Here is a 10,112-nt window from a genome sequence, read left to right on the forward strand (position 1 = left end):
CTGCCCTCAGGGGGGGGGGGGGGGTGGCTGCTGAGAGCAGGCAGCGTGAGCGACCTGGCGGAATGCTTGCTTCATCCCCGTGGTGACGAGGCAAGCGTTCCACCCCAGCCAGGAAGGGCCTCTGGGCAGCGGGCACAGAGCGGCCAGCAGGGGGAGGGAATGTTTGCATCATAGCCCTGGCGGAATGCTTGCGTCATTGCAGGCCGGGCTGAGGGATCCCTCCAACCCCCTGCATGAATTTTGTGCACCGGGCCTCTAGTAAGAAATAATACAAGAAATATTCTGAGAACTAAACAACATGGGCTTCTACCAAAGCATGTCATTGTGAAAAAAACTGAGGAAAAGTTTATAGACAGAGAAGGAAAAACAACCCTCAAACTATCTATCTATACTAATAAAAGAGTAATATGCTGATTAGACCGGGAGACCTTCTGGAGACCTTTCGGATGTCTATCTGGACAAAGCCGGGGGCTTGGCCGGCCTGCAAACCACCCCCAAACAGCCCTCAGCCCCTCACCTAGGCTGGCCATGCCCCCCAGTTGGGACCCTCACCCCAGTGGGGGTGTGGCCTGCCTGCAAAGGGCCATCAGCCCCTTGCCCAGGCCAGCCACACCCCCCAGCAGAGACCCCCCACCCTGAAGAGGGTGTGGCAAGCCTAAAAACAGCCCTCAGCCCCTAATCACCTCTGCCTCGGCCCCACCACCATGGCTTTGTCCAGAAGGACATCCGGAAGGTCTCCCAGTCTAATTAGCATATTACCCTTTTATTGGTACAGATGCTTTCTTCTTTTTAAACACTTGCTTTACCTGATGCCCCCCTTTCTAATTTCATTTCCTAATTTCTGTTCTGAATATTTTGTTACTGCATATTGTCGTTTATAATGGAAAAGGTGTATGAGGATGTGGTCTACATAAAAGAAGCTGAAAGCTCTATTTTGTGATTACCAGAAAATTGAAACACATTTTTAAGTTTACGTGCAGGTACATACTTCCTTATTTTGGGTGTGCATTGGTTGTGTATCATTTCACTGTGCCTTGCAAATGGATATAGACACTGTCCACTCTGCACCACAGACTGTCTGGGGTACCATCTGTCCCGCAAAGTGGCACAGAGTGCTCATTGATGTTGTGTTTCATGGGATGTATCCAGGTATTCTGAGCACCAACACAGACTCTACATTTTTGTAACAAAGAAGGTTGAACATACACTAGTTATGGAAGGAATACTTCTTCCTACCCCAACACATCAGCTGGTCACAGTCATGTCTGTTAGAACGCTGGATATAATCAGCATTTCACACACACATGCACACACAGTATCTGGCTTTAGTTTTGAAGTTTTACCAAACACCAGATTCACTGCATAGCACAAAGCAATATGGAGATCACTGTGAGAGGCTTAAAGGAAAGAGAAAATGTGGCATCTGCATTTATTTGACTGCAATGCAGAACAGCCTCTCAACCCTTCTGGTGACTAAACCAGGGTAACTTCTTACCCCTGTTCTAATTGTAAAATCACTCACCTGCACACACACACCAGAGTCCATGAGGTGTCTCTGCTGGGGAGGGTGTTCCCTGTGTCCAGTGTGACATGCGGTTCTGTGATGGTCCCTGTGAGCTCCTCCTTTTCCTTGAGTTACCGTCAGGTCTCTAAGTCTCACAGGTGTTTCTCTGCACACTATCTTCTCTCAGTCCCCTGTCCACAGCTCTTATCAGCAGTGTTACTGTGTTTGGTATGTCCTGTCAGCACCTTTTTTGGTCTTACAGTCCAAAGTGTGACAGCCTTTCCCCACCTATGGCATTGGATCCCTCTGTGCAGATGGAAGGGATGGAAGCAAAGGGGGTGGTTTGCTCTCCCTGGCATGTGGGGGGATAGTGAAACAGACTGGTGGAAGTTGCTTCTGTGTGGACATGTTCCCCAACACATCCTGGCTCCGCATTCAAAGCAGATGTCAGAGCACTGGCAGCCCTCCATAGACTCAGCTGCTTTCTGTGGGCACGGCAACGCAGCGGTCACAAACCCCTTCAGCCCCCTTAGACTTATACAAGCGGAGTTGTAACTGGGGCTCATGTGTCTATGAATATGGGCGCAGATTTGGTTGGTTGGCTGAGGTTATCACCTACAAAACTGGAAGCAGTTTTGACCACGTATATAACACAGTCTGTTCCACAGAGGTAGGCAGACCTATCTAGGGGCTTTGGGCAATTTTAAGGAGGGAACCCAAAACCCAAAAGGCCACTGTATGGTAATACCCAGTGTCACCTCCCTCCCCATGGGGACTAGAGGAAGAAGGAGCAGCCCCTACTGGGAGCTGCCCCACCATCGGGAAGGGAGCATGTGCATGTGCATTCCTTTTTTTTTAGCCATGTACCTACATCAGGGATGGCCACCCAGGCCTGGGTCTCTCTTACTGAGTTTCCATGCCGATAAAGGGACTTAATTCATTTGTAGACATTGTTTCCCTTTTTTCTGCCTTTCCATTTCTTGTATTTTTTTTTCTTTTCCTCCTTTTGTTCCTTTCTCACTTTTATGCTTTTTGTCCTCTGCTTATTTTTTTATTTCACTGTCTCCCTGTCCCTCTTCACTTCCAAACTACTCCTCCTCCTCTTTTCTTTTTGTCTTTCTCTGTCTCCTCCTCCTCTTCTTTGTTTGGTCCTTTTTGAAGTTGAGCCCAGTGGCGGGACTCCACGGCGTAGACCTCTCTCCTTCTGCCCTTGCTGTGTCCAGGAAGGTAACGTAACTCCCCAACCTCATCCCCACTGCCTCTCAGGCCATAGTAACACTAGTTAAAGAGGGAGCCACACCCTGCTGTCTCTCTTTCTTTCTCTGACACTTGATAGCCCTGTTACAAAACTTCATGAGTATGTGGCAGTTTCTTACAAGGTACAGTATCCCTTTGACTGTCTCAGGGGAGGAACGGGGTATGGAGTGAAGCCAGAGAGCCTCTGAGGCAGGCCTCTCAGCAGCAGCAGAGAGTCCCACGATATTGCACCACCATTTGTGGTTGGGCCTTTCAGTCTCAAGTCCAGCAGATAGAGGGGCCAGGTTCATGGGTCAGGAACCTCCCGCCTGTGTGGCAACAATTTGTATTGGTGGAGTCGAGGAATACTGTCCTTACAAAGACTGGTCTATACAAATGCCCCTGAGTTCTTTTCCCAAACAACCACTGAAAGCAAACTTCTCTACCCTGTGTCTTGCTGAGTGTGTGTGATTTTTTTTTTAAGTTTGTCTGATTTGAAGTCTTTTGTGGTGATAAGATTGTTGTTGAAAAGGCATGTGGGAAGGGGAAGGGGAGTGTGTTCATGACTAACCCTTGCTAACCTCTTCCTGTGCTCTCCATGGTTCTCACATTTGACTTTCACCCACCCCACCATATACTTTTGCTTATTGGCTGTGAACAATCTACCAAAGCTCATGAGTGGTGTTTAGAGGTTTCCCTGTGGAATTTTGGGGAGGTGGGAAGGAGGAAGTGGCTTCCTAGTGCATTTACAGCTTGCCACACTGGATAGCTTGCATGCCTCAGGCTCCATCTTCCATGGCCATGTGGGCACACTGTGCAGAGACACTCAGAAAGGAATGCATGGAACTGAGCTGTAGGCTGCTTTAACAGCCAAAGAGCCAAGTCTATTGGGTTGGGTGAGAAGAGCTTTGGTCCCCAGACACTCCAACACGCACTCCACAGTAGCAGGCTCGACCAATAAGAAGGGAGCTTCCATCCTTCAGAATAGGACTCAGGGGCAAGACTTCACCTTGGGAGCCCAGCTGCATGTGCACCACACAGTGCATTCATTAACCCCTGCTTGTATGAATGTGAGTTATTTCTGCCTCTCCAGAATGTAGCCCCATTGAAAGACTAACTGGCTTGGGCTTCGTGTGTGTCAAGCAAACAACATCGCAGAGAGAGAGAGAGAGTTGTCTTTGAACAGTATGCTAGAAAGTCAGGTGTGAAGAATGTAGGAAAGCAGTAAGGAGCTTAATACATGAGAGTCATCCCACCTGAGGATGTACTCCATACGTTTCTAGGTCTAGTCTTTACTGGGATAGAACATCCAACCAAGTTACTCATAAAATGGAAAGCACTTTGAAAGATTTCCCAGTGCAGTGCCTCTTCACCTGGGGCCCATGGATGGATTTCAGGAATCCCATGAACACCCTGAAATTCTGTATGAAATGAAATTGTTGGATGTATATGCATGCATTTTTTTTCTAGGAAGGGAGTCCCTAGCTTTCCTGAGATTCTCAAAATGGTTTGTAATCCAAAAATATTGAAGAACCACTGACATAGTTTGTCATTTGCCTTCAGGCAGGACCACACTATGGCTTCTTTGTGCTCCAAGGAAAAGGTGTTTTCCCTCTTTGGGTAGTTTGATTCCTTGGAAAGTTCTTCTGTCCATCCTCCTGCTACAGTGAAGCCCAGTGGGGTCAGGATACTCCTGGTGGAGGTCTAGGTCTCAGCAATGCCATGGTGCAGGGCAGCCTGAGTTAGGCAGGTGCCAGCCCGGACACTGCTGCTGGGGTTGGGTTGAGCGAGTGTTCCACCTCATTTAGTCTCTAGGCCCTAGGGTCTGCTGTTGTTTCTCTGCCCTCGGTGAGAAACCTGCTAGCCTTCCTGGGATGTACCTCATATACCATATAGGATCCAATGGAAGAGTGTTTGGTCAGGATAAAAGAAATGATGAGGCCCCAAGGGGGCAGTGCCTAGAAAGAGCTGAGTTAGTGAGTGTGACTTAAAAAGAGACCAAGTGTGGTGTATAACCTCACATTTATCTCCGTCATTAGGCTGTCTTCTTCAAAGCAGGCCTAGTACATAGCAAGTACCAAGTAAATATTAAATGGAAGGAAGGAAGGGAGGAAGGGAGGAAGGGAGGAAGGAAGGAAGGAAGGAAGGAAGGAAGGAAGGAAGGAAGGAAGGAAGGCAGGCAAAGCACTTAAAATATACCAAAGGAAAACCACTGAGCAGGAGAGGTCTAAACTAGTGGTGACCAGGTTACTGAGGGGTGAGGGCAGGCCTGGGAAGGACAAACTCAAAGCACAGGCTCAATTAGGCCCTGGGGGTGGGCATGGCGCCCCCTTCTGGGCGGCAGGCAAACGCTGAACCTGGCTTGGGAACGTTCCTGCAGCATCTCGCTCTGCTCTCTTTGCACATTTGCCCCGGAAGGAAGGAAGGAAGGAAGGAAGGAAGGAAGGAAGGCAAAGCACTTAAAATATACCAAAGGAAAACCACTGAGCAGGAGAGGTCTAAACTAGTGGTGACCAGGTTACTGAGGGGTGAGGGCAGGCCTGGGAAGGACAAACTCAAAGCACAGGCTCAATTAGGCCCTGGGGGTGGGCATGGCGCCCCCTTCTGGGCGGCAGGCAAACGCTGAACCTGGCTTGGGAACGTTCCTGCAGCATCTCGCTCTGCTCTCTTTGCACATTTGCCCCAGTGTGATGACTCCTGCTGGCCAAGTAGACAACAAACCCTTTGTGTGCCTGACTCTCCCTCTTTCTGCAGGCATGGGCAAGAAGGACGACCCCAAGCTGATGCAGGAGTGGTTCAGGCTGGTGCAAGAGAAGAATGCCATGGTGCGCTATGAGTCGGAGCTGATGATCTTGTGAGTGGACCCAGCTATGAGCTCAGTGCCTATCATGGCAGGAGCACAGCTCCTTCCTAATTTAGGGGGTAAGGAGATATGGTCCCCAAGTCACTGTTGCTTGTCTCCTTCCCCTTGCCTACCTTCCCAGCGCCCGGGAGCTGGAACTGGAAGACCGGCAGAGCCGACTGCAGCAGGAACTCCGGGAGCGAATGGCAATGGAAGGTAAGAGGGGAACACGGCTGAGCTGTACATGGGTAGGCTGGGTGTGGCCTCCTGGCCCTACAGACCTGTCTTTTGCTACTGCCCAGATCACCTTAAGACCGAGGAGGAGTTGTCAGAGGAGAAGAAGATCCTGAACGAGATGCTGGAGGTGGTGGAGCAGAGAGACGCCCTTGTGGCGTTGCTAGAGGAGCAGCGGCTCCGGGAGAAAGAGGAAGACAAGGACCTGGAGGCTGTCATGCTGTCAAAGGGCTTCAGCCTAAACTGGTCCTGAGCTCCCACCCACGCTCTGCTAGCTGGTCTGTGAAATCCGCCTGACCCAGCTGGGCTCTTCCACACCACCTAGATCCAAGATCTGAGAAGGTCTGGCAGCTCCTGGGAGTTTGCACTCAAATGTCCATGTGCCTCTTAAAAAGCAGATCAAGTATCTGTGCTGTGGGGAATCCCAAGTGAAGATGAGTATCTGAGGCGGCTCTGCCTCCTTGAATAGACTCACTCTGAATTCCTGATCCAGGGAGTGAAGGCCATGGAGTGCAGAGGTTTAATATGGGGAAAAGAAAGTTCCCCCAGGGATGCGCAGTAACCGGCGCCCCTCCTTGTGCAGGCACGTGTAATGAGAGAAGGAAGCTGCTCCCCCTCTGTCAAAACCACAGCCACCAGAGTGCACCCCACAGAGAGGAAGGGGCAACTGTCTTCTTCATGCTCCCTGAAGCACCACCAAAGAAACAAAGGAGACTCCCAGGAAAACCACATGTGAACTAAGAGTGGGAGAGGCCGTGGCCAGTCAGGGTGATGCCTATCCTGCATCACCTGGAAGCTGAGGGGGCCCCATTTCCTGAGTTCATTATGTAAGTAAGGAGGATCCAGGAGGAGTCTGCTCCCCAGTCCCACACCACACACTGGACTCCACGTGGCCAAATGCCCCAGGCCTCTCTCTAATTGTGGCCTGAGGGTTGTGTATTGCTGCATTTTGCTTTTAATTCACAACCATTTTAACACTGGAAAATACTGACTTTGTGAGACGGGTGAGGCTCTACATTTCAAGCCCCCAGTCACTGTTCAGTACTTCAGTTGGGGCAGGAGTGATCCTCCTTGGTGTTTTTCCTGCGTTTGCACATTGAAATGAAGCTGACAATCTAGCAAGACACTCAGCCACTTCAAACTCTTTTTTTCAATTAACTTATTTTTTTAATACTTGAAAAAAATTTCATTTTTATATCTTTACTAAAGACACTGATCACCTGGCACCTGGTGTGGAAGTGACAGGTAACCATGCCAGCCTGCCTGAACGCTTGCTACATCCATCTATTTATTAGCTCACCTTTATAGAGTTACTGACCCCACTGACATCAGAAAGCAGTGAGTCCCTCATGGGGGCCCCCCACTCACAGCTCTTCTGTCCCCTCCTATACTTTGTGTCTGGATCCTCCTCCTCCACCTGGTACCCTGTTCTCACTCTGGCGCCAAACTTTATGTCTCCACCACCTACTTGTCAAGGAGACATGTCAGCACTGTTTGAAGCCAGACCAGCAGGCACAGATGCCACTTGTCTTTCCCTGTGGGAATATTGGCTCTGCAGAAGCCCTTTTTTTTTTTCCAGTTTTTGTACCAGGGGTTTTTAACCTCTCATAACACATTTATTATGGAAAGTTGGGGATAGGCCCTCTTCTAGGCTGGCTGAGACAGTGCCTGGTGGGACCTTGTAATCCATCTGATTAGGATTCCCTCAGCCCAGCCTCAAATCCAACCGGATAGACATGCACAAGTGGGGTTTAGGTTGGTCTCTCCAAACTAGTAACAGCTCCAGCCCAGACCTCCACAGTTCCTGGATCTTCATGGGGGTGGGCAGGTGGGGGCAAGGGATGATAAGCACCATGTAACTAGCTCCTTGAGCCAAACTGCTTATTTCTTTCAGCTCAGCCACTGTCTGAGGAAACCTGGTGGGTCACCACTTGTCCATCCACAGAATTAGCTCATAGTGAGCCCAAGGAGAGGCCCACCAGTGCCAGGCCAGTCTGGGAGGGTGTTCTAGCCAACTCCTGTGCAGAGGGGCCAATGTAGAGAGAACAGAAGCATGGCAACTCTTCAAGGCCACCTGAGGGCAGGACAGATTGGGCATCCGTGCTGACCTTGGAACTTCCATGGGAAACCACACTGTGCCTCAACTTGAACATTTGTTCTCACTACAAAGGAGCAAAGAACCTGTCTTCTTCTTCACTTTGTCCCGAAGCTGCCATCTCCCTACTGTGGAAATCCAGGAGTGTGCTGCTGGTAGCCACCACAGCTCTGACTTCTTCACTTCTTGTTTTCAGATGAGTCAAGCAGAGTCTCTGTTTTTATTCTCTTTTCTTAAAAGGGGGAGAGAAGGGTGTTCCAGAGTCCATCTTTAAACCCCAACTTCCAATAAAATTGGACTTGGGTCAGGACCTTTATCACCTTTGTGGCCTTTTCCCTAACCCTCCACCTCTCAAAGGCCACCATACCTGACCATGCCCCAGGAGAGCTGCCTCCCTCCATTGTAGCTCCTGCTAACTCCAGGACAAGGAATCAGTTTAGGAAGTGGCTAGAAGGGATGTGGCCATAGTGATCCTCTCTAAGTGGCTTAATGTAGCAGGGGCATGAGATGTTACTGCCTGCCTCTTGCTGCTAGCCAATACTGCATCCTTCCAAAGTGCACACTGCTTCCTTCAGTTACTAGAAAGGGGCTGAAGACTTTGCAGAGAAGCCTGTGAAATGTTCCCCTGCATTGCACTCCCAACAGTACTTTTTTCAAAGCTTCCATTTTATAACCACTAGTTTGCAGTTTATTTAGTACCTGGTGACATGCTGCATGAAATGTTTTCCAACTCTGGAAATGCATGCAGCTCCAGGCAGGTTTTTCTTCTCAAGAGTTAAGTCCCCTTGAAGGCAGGGGGAACAGGAAATATATTCATCTGAAACGCCTGAGGTTGGGTGAGCCCCAAACACCAGGCCACACAGTGGGCTCCAAGCTCAGCATTACCTAGGACAGCAGCAGGCACCACCATCCCGAGTCAGTCACTGTTGGGGGTGGGGGGGCTGGCCAACAGGAATGGGAGGTTCTAACACTGCTCAGATGGTATTTGAGCCTTAGCCCTCAGGAGCTATTCTCCAGCTTCTTATGACCAGCAATGATAGATTATTCTTTATCCCTTCCAAGAGAAGACATTTTCAGTCAGGCACGAAGTGGAAAGAATTTAAAGAAAAAAATTTCTAAAGTGGTAACAACTGAGCTACAAAGGGGAATGGGCCATTTTATGCACAATAAAAGTTTTAAAAGGGATACACAGTGTGTTTCTTAAGTCGTAGTACTGGACTTGGCAGTGCACCAGGATGCATGTCCAGGTCTACCACCTGTCTTTTGCAGGTAGGTGGTATTCATGCAAGTCATTTTATGTCTAATGTATGTGTGAATATGTGCAAGGTTGTTTAAAGACAACTTTGTTTGCTTGTGTGTGTGTGTGCTTTTTTTTATTATACTGGCTCAGCCATCAATTGTTATTACTTGAGAAAATGTCTGAAGCAACCCAATGTGGTAAGAAGCTGTTCTTTAAAACCAAACCCCAGTATTTTCTCTTGAAAAGAAGCATGTTCTAGAAATTATCCAAGTCAGAGTGAACCTGGGTCCTGGCAGCCTTCCTTGCCAGTGCTGCTTCCAGTCTTGCTGGGCACTGGCCTTTGACACAGCTGACCTGAGAGCCAGTGCTGTGGGGTCTGCAGCTTCCAGGCCTCATCATTCAGATGTGTGAATGTCCCCGAGTTCCTTGCACAGGGTCTTGGAGAGAGCTGACACCACCCTTCTTTAGAATGGAAAAATCCCCGAGAAATGGAAGGAAATAATCCTGACTGACTCTTCTCTCTTTGCTACAAGAAGCCTCCTGGGTTGCTTTTCCAGCACTCTCCCCTTCCCTTTGTGTTGACCCATCAGGAATACAGAGCTAATCCCTAAGGCATGATGCTTCCCTTGGGAACAGTAACAAGGGAGAAAAAATGGCAATAAATGGGTGGAAGTGAGTCTTGCCCAGCCTGGAGGTCAGCCTTAGAGGCTGGGTCCACAACCTTCTGGCTGTATTGCCAGCTATTCCAGGAGAAAGAAAAGGGCCTAACTGACACAGGTAGAAACAAGAGAGCCAGCATGAGTGAATGTACTGTGGCCCTAGATTACTAAAAAGAAAGATGGATCGAGGTGCATTCCTGCTGGGAAAGAAGAGTTTGGAAGTCACCTGTGCTGGTCCCAAACACCTTTTGTCCCTCAGAGGGGCTCACTTTGATTGGAGCTGGAAGCAGGCAGGAGTTAGC

At 49.3% G+C, this 10,112-nt stretch overlaps 1 protein-coding gene across 13 annotated transcripts in view; it reads left to right on the forward strand.

The window, feature by feature from the left end:
* MICAL3 (microtubule associated monooxygenase, calponin and LIM domain containing 3) overlaps nt 1–9,096 on the forward strand; it is a 293,552-nt gene extending 284,456 nt beyond the window's left edge. For 12 of the 13 annotated variants that reach the window (XM_014529900.1, XM_014529902.1, XM_014529903.1 and 9 more), the window contains 4 exons: nt 2,666–2,731; nt 5,495–5,594; nt 5,725–5,798; nt 5,885–9,096. In XM_014529900.1, coding sequence (XP_014385386.1) covers nt 2,666–2,731; nt 5,495–5,594; nt 5,725–5,798; nt 5,885–6,069 — 425 coding nt within the window. In that variant the 3' untranslated portion in view covers nt 6,070–9,096. The remainder of the gene's footprint in view (nt 1–2,665; nt 2,732–5,494; nt 5,595–5,724; nt 5,799–5,884) is intronic. The other variant, XM_014529911.1, reaches the window with a different exon arrangement.
* Nucleotides 9,097–10,112: the final 1,016 nt, after the last annotated feature.

This window comes from Myotis brandtii, unplaced genomic scaffold (genome assembly GCF_000412655.1).
Source record: "Myotis brandtii unplaced genomic scaffold, ASM41265v1 scaffold7, whole genome shotgun sequence".
Classification (NCBI taxonomy): Eukaryota; Metazoa; Chordata; class Mammalia; order Chiroptera; family Vespertilionidae; genus Myotis; species Myotis brandtii.